Source organism: Leuciscus leuciscus (assembly GCF_965113295.1).
Source record: "Leuciscus leuciscus genome assembly, chromosome: 2".
NCBI lineage: Eukaryota > Metazoa > Chordata > Actinopteri > Cypriniformes > Leuciscidae > Leuciscus > Leuciscus leuciscus.
In genome coordinates, this window is record NC_138726.1 from 25,608,958 (window position 1) to 25,627,532 (window position 18,575).

At 36.9% G+C, this 18,575-nt stretch overlaps 1 protein-coding gene across 2 annotated transcripts; it reads right to left on the reverse strand.

The window, feature by feature from the left end:
* Positions 1 to 333: 333 nt before the first annotated feature.
* slco3a1b (solute carrier organic anion transporter family member 3A1b) lies at positions 334 to 17,114 on the reverse strand. Of its 2 annotated transcripts, XR_014203722.1 has the most exons (11): positions 16,565 to 17,114; positions 14,258 to 14,717; positions 7,818 to 7,916; positions 7,413 to 7,673; positions 5,827 to 5,991; positions 5,515 to 5,713; positions 5,195 to 5,330; positions 4,739 to 4,911; positions 4,549 to 4,613; positions 2,984 to 3,748; positions 334 to 2,806 (listed from the first exon to the last, which is right to left on the reverse strand). XR_014203722.1 is itself a non-coding variant. In XM_082161877.1 (10 exons), the coding sequence occupies exons 1-10, from the start codon at positions 16,700 to 16,702 to the stop codon at positions 3,372 to 3,374; spliced, it is 2,073 nt and encodes a 690-aa protein (XP_082018003.1). In that variant the 5' UTR covers positions 16,703 to 17,114; the 3' UTR covers positions 334 to 3,371. The 2 variants fall into 2 exon arrangements, 1 of the variants encoding a protein (XP_082018003.1); XM_082161877.1 differs by having other exon boundaries at positions 334 to 3,748.
* Between the last annotated feature and the right edge of the window lie 1,461 nt (positions 17,115 to 18,575).

The following is an 18,575-nucleotide window of genomic DNA, read 5'->3' on the forward strand; positions in this document are numbered from 1 at the left end:
CTGAGTAAGCAGTGCTACATGGACTGACACTAGTACACTAGTGACAATGGACCTAATCCCGTGAAGTTTTGTCAATGTGACTTTAAGGTAATGAATCCAGACAAAAATATAGTCTAATGTATGTGATAGAACATTGCAACAAATGCAAGATGTTTCCATGCCTAAGCACTTAATGTATTAGTTAGGACACATAATGACAATGTAATAAATAATTTTTTTTTTTTTTTTTTTGAGACCCAAATGTGTAATTCCTTATATGCCACTGTGAACAGCAAGTACAGTCTTAAAGGTTTTTTGATGACTACAGATATTTAAGATTAAGCTTTTAAAACCGAACACAGACTGAGCAAACAAATCAGTTGTAATGTTTTCAATCCAAGTTGCACTATTTAATAAGAGGTTAAAACATTAAGCTGTGTAAATGTGAACAGATACTAATGCTGCATATAATCAGATCATCTGTGTGGTATGATACTAGTGTTTGCAGCATATGGTACTGATGTTAGGGTTTTAAAAAAGTCTGCAGAAACAGTCCTATTCATCTTAAGAAGGAAAACAAATGTAAAATGCATCTTAACATGTTGTGAGGCATACTAAACACTCTGAAGTTACACAAGTCCTAACAGCCTTCCAAATAACTTTATGGTAAGGTTGAAATGAAGAGCAAAGGTGCTTGTACATTATTCAGGTTCATATTCATCTAAAATCGTGTTCTGTTATGAATGCTTAATGTGCAGAGACTTTTGCTTGGGCAACAGAGGAAAATAAATAATTTGAGCTTAAATGTTTGAGCTTCATAATAAAAATGCGAGGACGATTCTTTAGTGCAGATAGTCGTTCATGTAATTTTTTTTGTGTTTTTTTTGTACACCTTTTATGGCCATTACACATAAGCTTTGTAATACAGACATGGGTAGAAAAATATACCACAACATTCCTCTGTAAGCATAACATAATCTCCATCTGCATTTAACAATAATATATATTTTGTCCAAAGTTAAGACTTGTAACATCACCTGTAAAAGCCTAAAGCATCGCTATATTCTACATTCTGGAGAGAATAGACTTAAATGTCACTATGTACAAGGTGTAATGGTTGCTAAAGATATCACATATGTCTACATACAATACAATAAAGCATCTTGCGGTCATATACAATTCCAGCATTATGAAGAATGGCCTCTCAGAGAGAACTCAGAACACTTAAATGGCATCACTTTGGCACTTTTACGGCAATGAATTATCTATAGAGAGGAATGATTATATAAACAATGACATCATTCTTATATCATCCCATTTGTATTGACTCCGGCCTCAACATTCAAGCAATCAAGCGTTTCGCCGTATATTGCAATGCATTAAAATAATGTGCTTGGGAAGCCATTTACACGAAGGGTGATAATGGGTTTGGGTTTTGCCCTATGCGGGTCTCTTCAGTGTACTTGCATCCAGTTAAACCATCTTTCAAGAGCAGCAGAAACATAATTTTCCTCTATAAAAAGCATTCCGCTTTGTTACATTTACCATGGATCCATCACCTTTCAGTCCTGCATTTTTTTTTTTTACGTTTATTTTTTTTTATTTTTTTTAGAAAAAGCATAGAAAATAAGTCATAAGTATATGAAACAAATTCTTAGGTCCAATGCCATACAAAAATGTATGAATTAACTCTGAAGTCATTTTTAAATATTTGTTCATATTATAATTATTTAGTGTAACTCGGGATTGATATTTTAGTAGCTCACTAATAATTTCCTTATGTTTATTTCCTTGTTTTATATATTTTGCTAAAGAGGAAAAAAAACATGTTTTACAACTGTTGTAAAACTTTGTTCATCCTTTGCATTTGGTCTTCCAAGCGAATTCCTTGAACATATTGAACAGATTGGAAGAAAAAATTTATACAAGGCGCCGTAATACCGTTAATAACTCTGCGCACACTGTATAAAACACCATTTAAGAAGATGCTGGAGTAATAGAAGGGAAATGTCTACTTTCTCCAAAACAATACATCCCCTAAAATTCCCATGCGCCTACTCTGATGCATCAACATGCAATACCTGCATGCATTGAAATAAATCCATCTTTCCATCCTTCAGTGTCCTCTGCTTGATAACAACTACTGATTAATGTTACATGTTGCTTTAGATGTTGCTCAGGACCTCTGCCGATGACGAATAACGAGGCATCACAAAACTAATGAACCTTTTGTCTATTCAAGCTATACGTTTTCACAGACACGGGCCTAATATGTTCACCATTATGTATTTAGGCTGATTAATAGGTTACATGACTTGTGTGAACTCTGCACTTGTATCTATGTCTTTTAAAGTCTAATGACTGTACAGAGGAGAGATTGAGTAATAACATCAAGCTTTCTAAGACCCTCCATAAAAATAGACTGATTAGAGCCTCACGATATTCAAGTAAACATATTAGCTAATATTCATAGAACTCATATGCTAATATTCTTTACATTTTTTTTTAAAAATACTAAAAAGACCATCCAAAATGAAACCTAAAAAAGGTGCTTATATATGTAAGCTGGGGCTAGTTTCGACTGATGGAAGATTAAAGGCCCGTTCACACCAAGAACTATAACTATAAGGATAGCTTTAATGATAATAACTTAATAAGCGTCCACACCAACGCACGCTATCATTCTCTTTATGCCTGCAGTTTTGTCGTCTGCCGCTTTAAATGCCTGATCTCTTTAAAGCAGGATGGATTCTGATTGGCTGTCAATGTTTTTAACGTTCATCAGCTGGAAAAAATCGTTCTGAAAGTGATTCCAATGATATCGTTTCTCTGTTGCCTTTGGCTTGCTCAGTTGGGGATATTTTGGGGATATTTAATTTAATTTTATCAATCAATAAATTCCACTAGGAACAAACCTTGTTGTATTATTTTAATTTAATACTGTGAAGCTGCTTTGATACAATCTGTATTGTGAAAAGCGCTATACAAATATACTTGACTTGACTTGACTTATAGTTTTGGTGTGGACTCTGCTATTCTTTTATATTAAGAATGATTTATAGAACTATGTCTTTTTCGTTATAGTTATCCTTGGTTTGAATGGACCTTAATTGTTCGGTTTTGGAACTGCAACCTAATACATCCCCTAATACGATAGATGCGTTTCATCTACACATATCATATATCCAGCATATACAAGTCCTGACTACAGTAACAGTCAAATTCATTTGGCTCTGTTTAGTTAAAACACCCTGGATGCGCTAAAAGAGTGCCCATTTCTCCCAAGCGGGAATGTGCAGAAATCGGCTTACATGGACTTTCTTTTGAATAAGAGCGTTATGAGACTAAATTAGCATGTGCATATAGGCCAGCTGGCCCTCTTTGGGGTGGGACTATATGGCTGACTCCATGTTCTCGCTCCAGGCGTGGTCATCTAGGTTGTAAATGAACTTGGTGCGGCTGGAAGGGTTCTGTGCAATGTCCTTGCCCAGGTTGTCCAGGGTGAGGTTGGAGGCGAACAGCTGGCTTGGGGTCAGGTAGTCCTCACTGTTCTTTATGTACTTGGAGTAGTTCTGACGCAGACACTGCCAGGTGATGGTGTAGAGAATGAAGGCGCTGGATTTGAGAACGATGGCGATGCTGACGTAAAGGTAGCGGTAGGTGACGTTGTCGTAAAGCATGCAGGCTCCTTTAATGCCGCACACAGAGCTCCACAGTAGGCAGGTGGAGTCAATCCCAATGCCAAAGATCAGAGGTGGAGGAATGAAACCTGGGACATAGAACACAGAGGTCAGTATAATTGTACAGTACTTGTTTTTAAATGTAAAAATACGATTTTTCATTCCTTTATATATGGATTTGCCTTTAATTGCTTCACAAATTTGTTATTTAAAGATTACATTTACGCATTTGGCCAAGGGTTTTATCCAAAGTGACTTGCACAGTACATTGCATTCATGGTGCACATTTACATTTGATCAGTGCTTGATATGAACTACCCTACAAAAGTGTTTTTCTTTTTTAAAGTAAATTATTTTATTCCGTAAGGATGCATTAACTTGATCAAAAGGGACTAAAGACATTTATAACGTTACAAAAGATTTCTGTTTCAAATAAATTGATCTTTTGAACTTTCTATTTATCAAAGAATCCTGAAAAATGTGTCCGGTTTCCACAAAAATATTAAGCAGCACAAAATTGATAATCAGAAATGTTTCTTAAGCAGCAAATCATCATATTAGAATGATTTCTGAAGGATCATGTGACACTGAAGACTGATGCTGAAAATTCAGCTTTGCCATCACGGGAGTATAATACATTTCAAAATGCAATTCAATAGAAAATAGTTACTACTACTACTACTAATATTTCACAATATTACTGTTTTAACTGTATTTTTGATTGAATAAATGCTGCCTTTGTGAGCATAAGAGACTTCTTACTGACCCCAAACTTTTACACGGTAGTGCACATACAAGTTATTTAAGCTAAGTGATATAAACCAAACCAAGATAAAGATAAGGATGCATGTTTAAAATACTTGGACAAATTGTTATGCAAATATCTTACCTAGCAGCCGGAGCAACAGGAAAAGAACTCCAAGGGCGTAAGACTTCAGCTCTGGGCTCACAGTTCTACAGACACCAATGACTTATTGTTTAGTACTAGTTCATTATGATGTGCAGATGACAACCATGACTGATTAAGACTCACGAAACCAGTGACATGGACTTCAATTTACTGGTGCCAGCAGCATTACCTGATCAGGATGATGACGGATGGAGTCTGGGCCATGGCTCCGATCATGCTGCAGACGCACACGACTGCTAGGAACGTGAGGAAGGCCTGCTGACAGCCTGGGCTGGAGCACTTCCCCGGCGTAGCTGTCCCGGGCCCGTCGCCTTGGGCGATGCACTTACAGCCTGTCAGATTCTGAGGGAGGGAGGGAGGGAGGAGAGCAGAGCTGAGTGCATATTTCATGATGGATCTTAAGTGCTGCTCTGGGGATTTCTAGCGACCATCCAGAGGAAAAAAGAACTGAATATTTGAGACAAAGGGGACTGATGTATCTAAAAGAGGGAGGAAAAATGAGCATTCCCAAAAGAACTCTTGCTACTTATGACTTTAGGAAGCATTTAAGCAGATGTGTGCCGGAGTCTATTGATCTGTCTGAATTGGGGAGTGTGTGTATGAACGTCTGTGGAAGGAGACTCACTCCTCGGGTGCAGCCAGCCAGGCAGGCGGAGAGGTAGGTGATGCCGTTGGAGCCGCAGATGGGGCTTAGAGAAGACGTGTAACAATTACAGCCTGACAGACATGCGGCCTCCGTCCGCTCCCATGAGCCTAGACTCCTAAATGGAGAGAATAATTACGAGAAGAGTAAGAATGACAAATTCACAGTTTATAAACATGATCCTCTGTAAAATTAATGCTACAAGCACAAAAGTCTTTATACTCTAAGTGACTGTATTTATTGCCAATTGTTGTGGACCATTAAAAATTTGTGAGGCTTTTATGTTGTAGCGCTCTACTCACTCGTTGCCATAGGCAACAGTCACCCCAGCGACTGGGCCCGTATCACAGCCAAGGAAAAGGAAGGAGACGTAGCAGGCCGTAGAGATGATATTGACTAGCATGGCCAGACGAATAGCCCCTAATGCACACAGATCCAACTTTTTCACCAGGAGGCCGCCCAGGAAAATACCCAGACAAGCACAGGGGATTGCTGTCATACCTGTACACACAAGCAAAAAAAAAATGTAAATAACAATTGACAAACAGCTTTCAGTTACTTGCAGTGATTTTATTTGAAACTGTGTTTTATGACTTTTTTGTGGACTTGCCTACCTAGGAGCTGATTGGCAGAGGACGTTGAGAGGTTAAACTGCTGTTCGAGATATTTCCCTAGGAAGGCAGCGAATCCAGCCACCACACCGATTTCCATACAGGCAGCGAGAATGACACAGGTGAAAACCGGATTGGACAGCAGATGCTTAGTCACCTTAGGGATAACTGAGACGACATTACACTGATATTAAATGGATGATTTAATATCAATGGATAAAGATGTAGCTGAAGAGAATGTTGTAATCCAGGGGTTTTCAAACTTTTTGATGTCAAGGATCCGCAAATATGATGCCCCTCCCATCCTCTTACTAAAATGTAAAGACAGCTGTTCATTTTTATATGTAAATATCCATTTATACTGTGTAAGAAAAATATAAAAATATATAAAAAATATATATATTTTATATTGCAATTAAAGCCAAAAGTAATGATTAAGATATGTAAAGTTGAACTATTAATAAATTATTTGTATTGTGTAGGCTAATTATTTATTTCACATACTGTACTTTCGCAAGGCACTGTGTGTGTGTGTGTGTGTGTATACAGTGCCTTGTGAAAGTATGTAAAACTAAATAATTGAAAGCAGCTTAGCAAGGTTGCAACATAGGAATATATATTTTACATTTTTTATTAAATTTACAATTCAGCTTCATTTGAGTTAATTTGAGCTTTTCACAACACAAAAAAATTCAAATCAGTTTTATGTTTAATAGCCTAAAGAAATGTAATTCCCTTATAATTGCCTTGCGAATAATTTCTAGCCATTCTTTAGAACGCATACTAAAACAGTAGGAATGTATAATTTGGTTGTGCTAAAAAATATTGTTACACAGATTAATATCTTGAGTTAACATGCTAAGTTTAACATATACTTTTATAAAATATAAAAAAAATTCTTCAGCATCCTCCAGCATGAATTTAGGCTTTTATTCACATGTAAACATTGATAAGCGAACATAAACAAAAGCTTAAACGTGCAGCGTAACACAAGAATGAACCTCATTGGTTCTTGCTGAAGCTTAAATATGCATAACATGAGAATGAACCTCATTGGTTCTTGCTGAAGCTTAAATATGCATAACATGAGAATGAACCTCATTGGTTCTCGCACGTCAAGCGAACATGCTTGTGCTTCCGTTTACCACAACTGAGTTGAATGTTTATATGTGAATAAAAGCCAGTTCAAAATGTTCATCATATAAAGTGATCATGTCTCTTCAGAAAATTTGGACTAAACCACTCTATTCATATGGATTAGTTTTACGATCTCTTTATGAACTTTTTGAAGCATCAAAGTGTTAGTTGTGTAGCTGTCAATGGAGGGACAGAAAGCTCTCAAGATTTCATCATAAGGATCTTCATTTGTGTTTTAAAGATGAACAAAAGTCTTACGGGGTTGGAACAACATGAGGGTGAGTAATTCATCAGAACTTTCATTTTTGGGTGAACTAACCCTCTAACAGCATTTTGAGAGATGAGTCTTGTTCTCTACTCTGAAATGAAATCTAAAACTACTACAAGTAATGAACACTGACAAATCAAACTCTGTGTGTTTAGACAGTCTTTCTCTTTGTCCTCTGTCTCACCCTGCAGGTGCTGGCAGCAGGTTAGGCCAGTGCTGATCTCCGGGTCATCTGAGGTTTTGACTCCTTCGTACTCCTGCACCAGCTCAGCAGGCAGCATGGCCTGTTCGCTCTCACCCCCCGGGCCCTCCCCAGGCTCGTTCAGCGACTGCGGGAACCCGAACATGAAAAACGAGGAGAGGAAGAGGAAAAGGCCACATATGATAAAGCCGCCCCACCAGGCACCGATCCAGCGTGGATCGTCAGGAGTGATGTCCAGCGTGGCTGTTAGGAGTGAACAGAGATCTGATGAGATATTACTGAGACACAGTTTCATTCATAATTCTTAACAGATGCTTTTATCCAAAGCCATTAACAAATAAGGAAAAAATGTAAATAAAGGGATTGATTGTTGATGCCGGTACTCACATGTGTCAATGAAGACTGCATCAACATAAACTTTGGTGCACAGAGAGCCAAGAATAAAACCACAGGCTGGTCCAAAGACCAGTGTAGAGAATAAGATACCTGTAATGCAATACAACAGACAAAATAGTCAAAATAGTTACGTAGGAAAATTATATTCATTCATGCAGAGTTTTGGCCAGATTGTTGTCAATTCACTTAAAGGCACAATATGTAAGGTTTTTGGATTAAAATATCCAAAACCACTAAAACAATATAAAATATATTGTTGACTTGTGTACTTACATTATCCCAAATGTTTCCAACAATGTTTAAGTCCTGAGAAATCAGCTATTTTAACCAGTGTAATGGCCCGTGTCATTGCGTTGCCTGTCAATGACGTCATATCTGCATTACCCTCAATATCCGATTTCACTTCAGTAGAAACCATGGAAACATGCTTATATTATGTGTTTTACTAGACAGGCGAGCAACTGTTTGGATACCTTTATCGACAGAAAACGAATAATTGTTATATAGTTCAACACGGTTAGTCTTATTGTTTGAATCTCTTGTTTTCTCGCAAGTTACATGTTTGTATCATGCCTCACATGAGACAGCACTCATTTTATTTTTATTAATATGATCATCTAATATCAATTTAGCTTACTGCAGCGTGCAACAAGTGTCTCATCCCAGCCACTGAGTGAGTCATAACTTTCAACACACTCAAGCGTATTGAATGAATGAATGAATGAATGAATGAGGTATTTATATAGCGCTTTCATATGTACTACTGTACACCCAAAGCGCTTTACAATCATATCAGGGAATCTCTCCTCAACCACCACCAGTGTGCAGCATCCACTTGGATGATGCGACGGCAGCCACAGGACAACGGCGCCAGTGCGCTCACCACACACCAGCTATAGTGGAGAGAGGAGAGAGAGTGATAGAGCCAATTCAATGGAAGGGGATTATTAGGAGGCCATGATTGGTAAGGGCCAATGGGTGGAATGTGGCCAGGACACCGGGGTTATACCCCTACTCTTTACGAGAAGTGCCATGGGATTTTTAATGACCACAGAGAGTCAGGACCTCGGTTTTACGTCTCATCCGAAGGACGGAATGAATGAGGTTTTATAGTATTATAGTATGATTGTTTTGACCAAGTAAAACACTGTGCTTGACCGACCCGACAATTTAAATTTTTCCAAAAAAGTGACCTGTATGAGTAGATATGTAGCACTTCCGGCTGTTTTATAAGAATGAAATAAAATAATGTGAATTTAAGTCATCAGCTGTAACTGTAACAAAGTTCAAGTTCAGGGAAGAAGGAGGCAGACGGTAAGCGTAACTTTAATCGTAACTTTAATCGTAAAAGAAACAAAACGAAAGGAGCGGCAGTGGCCGACAGCGGCATATAAGCATAATAAAACAACAAAGTAAAATGTCCTTGGCTCTCGGCCCCGCCCTGCTTCACACCACAGTAATGATAGTAAAACTTTATTACATTAGCTCATCCATGAACATGATTTCTGCCTTGAGTCCCGTCGGATTGCTTTCCATCAGCTGTGGAAGTGAAGATGACAACTCCTATGATTCCACACTCATTCACGGCGTCATCAAGCTATGCCTTAATTATTGTTTTAATTAAGCTACTTTTAGCGGCGAAACTTACAAACTATGCCTTTAAATTAAGTTAATTTAAATCTTAAAAGTTATTAAGACTCTAAACATTCGTTTTCAAAATTATTCAACCCCCAAAAGTAAAATTTTGTGCAGAATCTTTTATTCTTTATAACCTCCCATAAATGCTGCCTGTAAGTGTTAGAAGCTTCTGTCACCTCTCTACTTCAATCTTGGACCATCCCTCGTTTGAAAAAGCTTCCAGATCACTGATAATCTTTGTTTTTTACATTAGCACTGCTTTCTTCAAATTCCACCAAATGTTTTCAATGAGATTTAAATCTGAAGACTGTACAGGCCTCTCAAGAACATTCCACGACTGATCCCTGAACCAGGCTTAAGCAGATTTGGGTGTATACTTTGGGATAGCTGTCCTGGAGGAAAGTCCATTGATCATCAAGCTTCAAATTCATGCATCGAAGGAATCACCATCTTTGCTAAAAGGGCTTGATACTTCAAAGAGTTAATTATGTCCTTCATACAGTCAAGATTTGAACTTACTGCAACAGCAAAGCACCTCTATAACAATACTGGACCAAATCCATGTTTGGCCATTGAGATGGTGTTCTTCTGCTCATAAGCTTCTTCAGGTCATATCACTCCACAAAACATTCTTCCAGAACTCCACATGTCTATCCAAATGAATTTTAGCATATTCAAGTCTGTCTTTTATGTTTTTCTTGATCAAGAGTGGCATTTGGCAAGATGTCCCAACATTAAGGCCATGCTTGTCTAGTGTTCTTCTTATTCTTTGCATTGCAAATGTTTTTTCCTCCTTTCATCTGGTCATCTTGCAGATCTTTTGGCAGTAAATTCTCGGTTGCTCTGATCAAAAATTGTATTCCCGTTGATGATATTGTGCTTTTTATCTCAAAACCCTTAAAGGTTTTCTGGTACAACAAATGTTAAACTTATGAGGCTGCCAGCAGTATCTCTAGAAACTTTTAGTGGTTTGTAAATCTTCTTGTTTTTTCTCTACAGCTTTTGTAAGAGCTTTTTGACTTGGCCATATTTGCTAATCCACTTTAGCACATGGATTGGCTAAACGTATGTATGTGTAACAGCACAAGCTAATTCAGTTTTGTTATAGAGTTTCCAAAGGCTTAATTGTGTTTTAACACAACTATGTACAAATAAGTGACTTAAAAACAGCTATGACAATAATTATGACATAGCTGCATTACAAAAAAATGCTATTACCCAAAAGCATTACATTATATATTGACAGTATCACTTTAGTTTGCCACTAAACTGTTATAGATGCAATTTTTTTAAAACTCTATCATTAGAAAAGCTTACATTTGTAAATGATTACAGTCTCCGTGGGGTTGAATAATTTTGATTGCAACTGTATTCCCTTCTGAGACACAACATCAAGCAGCCCAAAGTAAAGAAGCTATTTCCTTTAATGATTGTGTACATTAAAAAATGTCTTTAATAGCTAAATTGCATAATTTCTCATTGCTATAACTGGCACCTGATGAGTTTGTGATAAAGCCGATGAGCACAAACATTTCTGTGTTGATTATTATATATTATAGGAATACTAAAATGGGGGTAGCCAGCATATAGATTATGCATGCAAGTAAATGTTGTACTATCAGCTGTTTTACCATTCGGAGAGTAATTATCTGTCCAGACACAGCATAAGCATGATCAGAGAACACTATAAATGAACATGTAAAGTAATGACTGACTGACTGTACATTATCCTGTACATTATACGGCTATACACACACACACACAAAAAAAAAAAAAAACACTACCATTCCAAAGTTTGGATTTGGTAAGATTTTTAAATGTTTTTGAAATAAGTCTCTTATGTTCACCAAGGCTGTATTTATTTGATCAAAAATTCAGTAAAAACAGGGGATTTTTCCATTTAAAATATCTATTTTATATATATATATATTTTAATGTAATTTATTTCTGTGATGACACAGCTGAATAAAATTTACACGGACATGAAATATTGGTTTGAGTTGAAGTTCAAATGCATGATAATGTTCTGTTTATTATAAGCACGCACTACGGTTATGTTGTCTACCGCGTTAAATGCTTGAGCTCTTTAAAGTCTGGTGGATTCTAATTGGCTGTCTATGTTTTATCAATCATCACCTGGAAAACAAGAGTGATTCCAACTATATCTTTCCTCTGTGACGTTATCGTTATAGTTGTGGTGTGGACTTCCCTATTCACATAGAATTAGAATGGTTATTAAAACTTTATAGTTATTATAGTTATCGTCCTTGGTGTGAACAGGCCTTTACTATGGAATGAATGAACCTCATCTCATTGCTGTAAAGGGGCAGAAGGGTATTTGCTCTGGATCTTTAAAAAGTGTTTTAGTTCTATCCATTAGTCTGGATGAAATTGATTAAGCATGTCGGTCCTAATGTTACCAGTTACCACTATGTAATCCTAGATCAGTTCTCTTACTCTAGGATTCTGTATGAATACAAACGCTGGATAATTCACTTTAAACAGATAGGCCTTTCTGCTTGTGCCTTTGTGAAAGATGCCAAATGCATTTCTGTTAACCAAAGCCTCTGTGATCAAACAGCTAAATGACTGATTCCATTATGCCCACCAGCAATGACTGTCTCCAAAGAGGATGTTTATGTCTGTGCTAGTTTACACGTCATGCTTCAATAAGAGACGGGTCCAGTTTTAAAGGTTACAAAGGATTAAAACACGCAAGAGTGAGAGAGAAAGAAGCTTGCTGGGGTTGCACAGACATTAATGCTCATAGACAGTCAAGTCAGCTCAATGCAAAGACGTCAAACACCCTGCAGAGAAGAAGACACAGCAGAAATGATGTGAAACGCACACACACAAACCTACAGACATCTTCACATCCAGACCTTGAATTACCTGTGGAAAGCTACTCAATTACAATAGTCAATTTCCATGCTATAGGGTTATATTTTGGGAGCTTTCTTAAGACACTTGAGTCTGGGGTTGATGATCTAGTCTTTATTTGTATCAAATAAATGGAGAATCATTGTCGTAGCGCGAGAGAATGAGAGTGAGAAGAATAGAGAGAGAGAGTGAGAAGAATAGTGAGAAAGAGTGAGCTGCCTGAGGGATGACAGAGCAGCCAGCACACATTAGCTTCACCGCAGAAATAACTGGCACTGAAGGCCATCATTGCTTCTTGTTTACACCCTGAAAACATAGCAACAGGAGATTAAGACAATGGTGCACCACTCTAAACCAATGGGTTTAAGCTCAATTCTTGGAAATTTCCCAAGTGAGTTCACCCCAAACCTAAACCAGCCACACACAATACCTATGCGTTTGTGTACGTTCATACAAAAGCTTTCTGCTAGGGAGTCCTCCAGGAAGCAGTAAAGAGCTGATGCGCTAAGCATACAACATTTTGTGGCTTATAAATCATTAATAATAATAAGTGCTGTTATTGTTTCAACGCAGGATATTGACGGTAGTGCTACATGATATGCCCTAAAATAAAAACAACACTCTGTAGTGTTTCTTTAGTGCCTGACCAGCATGTTTTTACCAGGAGTTCAAGAAGACGCCATTTGAGGATATTTAAAAGACAGTATTTATCTTTAACTTACATTCTACAATACAGCAAAATAGTTTAGTTTTTTTAAATAGTAGCAAAAGGAGAGCATTTAAACCAGATGCTGTTGTTCTTTCCTGAAGTGATTTAGAATAGATTAAAGCAAATAAATCTGTTCAAAACAATTCATCTGTATCATTTCACAATAATGTTCGGTCATACTTTAGTTTAAAAGCCCAGTTATCACTATTAACGAACTATTAACTACCAAATTTGCCTCAATAAACTCCTAATTAATATTACTGCTTATTAATACTTAGTAAAGTAGTTGTTATGTTTAAGTATTGGGTAGGATTAGGGGATGTATAGAATATGGTCATGCAGAATAAGGAAGTTATATGTGCTTTATAGTATGTACTAATAAATAGCCAATATCATACTAATATGCATGCTGATAAGAAATGAGTAAATAGTGAGAATTGGACCCTAAACTAAAGTGTTACCTAATGTTCAATGTTAGTTATTATGAACCAACAATGATCAATACTTTTACATTTATTGATAAAAAATGTACAATAAGGTTCCATTTGTTAACTTTAGTTAACTACATTACTTAACATGAACTAACAATGAAAACTACTTCTAAAGCATTTATTAATCTTATTTAATGTCAATACATTATTAAAATCAAACATAGTATCTGACAATAAACAGTTGTATTTTGATTAACTAAATGAATACTAAATACTGTGACAAATGTATTGCTCATTGTTAGCTAATGTTTGTTAATGCATTGACTGATCTTATTGCAAAGTGTTACCCATTACCCAAAACTGAACCAATTATAATAATAATAATAATTTTTTATTTTGTAATTTTACTTTTTAAATCCTAAACTGAATCAGAAGTTAAAATAATAATACTCATTTAATTACAATAATAATTATTAATCATTTGATTATTTTAATAAAGGTTTTTAACAATAGGTTTAATAAAGTAAAATCAAAGTCACCAGGTACCCTCCACTATACTAAAAATGTATACTACTATTCTGTTTCATTATTAAGGAAAGAGAACAAAATAATGTGTATGTATAATGTGTGCATGTTTAATATGTTTGTATATGAATATAAATATGTGCTACTGTTTGTCACCCACAATATCTCTGATTAAGGGGCACTTAAGCCTTACTGATGGGGCTGGAGGGGGCACATAACACAATAATGGTTGTGTAGATCACTCTCACCAATATAAAGGGAGGAGTCTTCACGCCTGACATGATCATCGATGTAAGACACGCCCAGCGGCTGCAGGGGTGTCGCTCCAACCCCCAGAAGCATTTGAGCTCCGATCAGCAGCAGGTACATCATGTTGGTATTGGTTCTATTCCCACAGAAATAACTTGGATCAGAGAGCCCACCCCGACTGCTATTGGAGCACACGTCTTTTCCCTGTCCCACAGGTCGTGGCTCTCCAGACTGATATTCATACTGGTGGGTCAAGAACTCAGGCAGTGCTGACAGTAACGCTCCCAGCGCCATCACGATGCCCCCACAACCAATCAGCCGAGGCCGATGGGCCCTGGCCCCAAAGTAGCTGACGAATAAGATGAGGGCAAGGTTGCCAATCTCAAAGCTGCTGGCGATCACACCCACATCAGCGCTCTGCAAGTTGAAACGTCGCTCTAGTGTGGTGAGGACACTGACCTAAAATATAAAGAAAAAATATACTATTACAAAGCTGTGAGATAATGAGCAATGACCACGTGCCATATTCACACCCATAATATGTTGTTTATGCTTTCGTGGCTTGGAGATCTTAAGCAATAGAATAGATTGATGAGATGAAGAACTCATTTACACGATATTGAAGGTATAAATTAAATGTTCTGAGAGTTGAAAAAGACTATGTAATTATTTAAGTGATTTATACATGTGCCATTTAGGTCACAACATAACATACATAACATGTTAAATACCTTAGATAAAGCAAAAGGTAGGGCATATTTGCACTTACATACAAAAATCATCATCCTAGGAAAAATTATTGTCAATCATATAACTTTACTCAAGAGCAGATGCATTCATGTAGTGACGTGACTGTGTGAATCTTTCTCTTGTGTTGAAAGCTAATGTGAAGTCGATAGGCAGGCCATTTTAACATTTATTCCTTTAAACGAACTATTGTCTATGTTTCAGTTACAAGTACTTGTTTTTTAATTAGTTGTAAGTAATCTAGTAGTGGCTAGTATTAATCCCATTAGTCACCAGTACCTTTTAGGTACTACATTCTCCTCTACTAGTCACTATCTCAATCCCCACTCACTATTGTTATTGGCAACATATTGCACATTTTTGTCACTTATTTATATGGGCATCTGAATTGGCACCTTTTTTTCTGAGACACTAGTACTTATTCTGCTAGTTATAACATTTCTTATCTTGTGAGTTTACAAATCCTTTTTTTTTTTTTGCTTGTCGTATGTAAAGACTGGAATCACTACTTTAGTTCAGTTAAAAATTTTAGGCCTACATGTAATAACTGGATAGGAAAATGGGATTACCGGTAGCTATTTTAATAGTTATAAATAACTAAAGAATAACTACTAGTATCTAGTTACTAGTGCAACTAAAATAAGTACCAGCAACAACTGAAATGCATCTAGTAAATAGATGGAATCAAAAATAACCTTTTTATTTTATTTTTTAATTTACTAAACAGGAATTAGTGCACATTAATAAACACTATAAATGCGCTGGAGCTAGCCAAATACATTTTTTTCATCATCCTTGGAGATAAAGTTACAGAGTAAATACAACCCTAAAAATTAAATATAAAAATTAAAATGACAAAATTATTAAACTTGTTTTTTTAAGTATTTTGTTTTAAAATTATGTATTAATTTAGTAAGTAAAAAAACGGCAAGTACTCATATTATGAGTAAATACGGAATAGTTCCTTATTTCTATGTACTTAGTCGTAAAGGAATTACTATCTCATAAATGAGTAGGCTACTAGTAAACAGATAGGGCCTAGTCAATACTGGAATAGCATCTAGTATAGCATCTAATTAATAGCATTTATTTAAAAGTTAATAGTGAAATTGATAAAAGTACTAGTCACGGTAAGATAACTTTTAGTACTACTAGCCTACAGTAACATAAAAATAGTATTAGCATAGCCTACTAAAATTATTTTTATTAATTTTTTTTTCCAAGGAATAAACATCTTTCCATAGAAGGTCTGATCATTGTGACATATTTTTGTTTCCAACTATAAGTGCATCCGTGGCTCAAAGACAAAATAAGGTAATCAACCACTGGGCCACTCACTAGACTGATGATCATCTTCCATTATAGCGCCTCTAAATCATGTAGAAATAAAGCAGTCGCAGTACCGCACGCAAAACCCCAGCTATACCTCATGATGTGGTTTATTTATCTTGCTTTAGGGTAAAGGTAAGCGATGCGTACCGGACACACCATTCAATGTCATCCACATACGGTGCGTACGTAGCCTAGTATGAGATGCCTGTGTTATCGGCTCGACTTACCAGATAGGCTCCTACAGTGCCCTGTGCCAACATTAAGGCACATTCTGATATGAGGAATATTTTGATGTTGGAGAAGCATGATGTCTTCTTCTGGCACGCGTCTGGCTCAGTGTCTGTCGTGCTTCCCTCAGCGTACATCCTCTGATGCGGACTGCAGCAAGCAGAAAGACAGGCTCGGACAGAAGGTGACCATTGAGGACGAGTGCAGATGGATCCTCAACAAGACGTGCACGGCTCCATTAATATCGCCTCCGGTTCCGGTCCGCTTTCAAATCGAGTCTTATTAAATGAATCTTGAGCGTTCTTGGTACTGTCACCTCAAAAACTGCGCACTCGCATCTGATCCGTTGATCTGAATGGTTCAAAGAAACCGACGGAAGACCAATGCAGCCTATTAATAACCATGAACATCAGCGGCACGCGGAAACTGCGATACAGTATTACGTGAGGCGGTTACAGTGAGTCCGCTGTTCTTCCGTGAGGAGAGTTTGCCGGTGTGGAGGACTCAGCTCATGCGTGTCCCCATCTACACCACAGCCTGCACCAAATGATGACCTCTCTCTCCTTTTCATTTCTACTGGCTCTCTTTATTTCCTCCTCCTCCCACAAACACATCTATTAGGTAGGTAGGTAGCCTAGGTAGTTAGTTAGGTAGGTTGGTACTGTATAGATAGATAGATAGATAGATAGATAGATAGATAGATAGATAGATAGATAGATAGATAGATAGATAGATAGATAGATAGATAGATAGACCGACCTCAAGATGATGCATGAACAGATTTATTAATCATTTTATCAATAATAAAAGGGCTCAATCAAGAGAAAAAAATAGATTTTTGTGTCAGACTTAGAGCAGTTGTTTCTGAATTGTCAAAGTGAATTTTATTCCCCAGACTAAAAATAACCCTCAATATGTGTCCCCTGAGAGCAATGTGCCAAACTAGGGATGTATGAGCTGCTGACCAAATGATCACACAGGCCTGTATTAAAGGTAGCCTTCTGTTCACCCCAAAATAAAACTTCTGTTATCATTTACTCATGTTGTTCCATCCAAACTCCCTTATGACTTTATTCTGTGAGGTTATTCGCTCTCACTCTCAGGACAAAATGATCAAAAACATTCTTCTTTATCTCCTCTTTAAAAATCAAGGTTAAATATTTCAGTACGGAATCGTTTGTCAGTTTAAGCCACTGCACTATAGTTCTATAATATGTTCTTGCTTTCTAAATATTTTGAATGAGTAAAATAGTCAAAATACACACAATCATTCTGTCAGTCTTTCGGATAAAAGACAATACTGCGTCATGCAGCAGTCATTTAGTGTGGCTATATTCACAGCAAGTGTGATTGTAGGTAATCACTGGTTTTGCGCTGAAGGTCTCTGTGCTTCAATACTCTGAGGCAAAGACAATTTACTGCTGCCTGGAGAATGGACTCAGCAATAGCATAACAGTATATCTCAGACTGTCTTTGGAGGCAGGGTTGATTTACACACACGTGCACTCACACACTCACGCACACACACACACACACAGTATTGACTGGTTGTTTTTTCTTTTTTTTTATCCATCCTACAGAGCAAGACTCACCACTCCTTGTGTTTTCCCATCTGTCTATGGCTCTGCTGGGCTCTTACAGTGATTCATATTGAGCCAAATAGCGCTGTACTCAATTATAGCATCATAGACCCCTCTTTTTTTCCAGCACTTGCATCTTCCCACCATCTTCTTGTCTTTTACAATTAAATTAAACAATTCAGCTAGTACGTAAAAGTACCAGTTATATATGGTGTTCGGTTACAATTGAGTTTTGTAAAAGTTCAATCTCGGCCATATACTGAATTAAACTCTATGTGACTCTGGACCACAAAACCAGTCTTATGGGTAATTTTTTTTAAATTGAAATTTATACATCATCTGAAAGCTGAATACATAGTCTTTTCATTGATGTATTTTGTTAGTAGGACAATATTTGGCCGAGATACAACTATTTGAAAATCTGGAATCT

Coding starts and splice junctions, on each gene's coding strand:
- slco3a1b (XM_082161877.1), bottom strand. CDS start 16,702: ATGTACGCTGAGGGAAGCACGACAGACACTGAGCCAGACGCGTGCCAG. Junction 5,331..5,514: donor ACTGTTGCCTATGGCAACGA/GTGAGTAGAGCG, acceptor CTCTCCATTTAG/GAGTCTAGGCTCATGGGAGC. Junction 4,912..5,194: donor TGGCTGGCTGCACCCGAGGA/GTGAGTCTCCTT, acceptor TCCCTCCCTCAG/AATCTGACAGGCTGTAAGTG.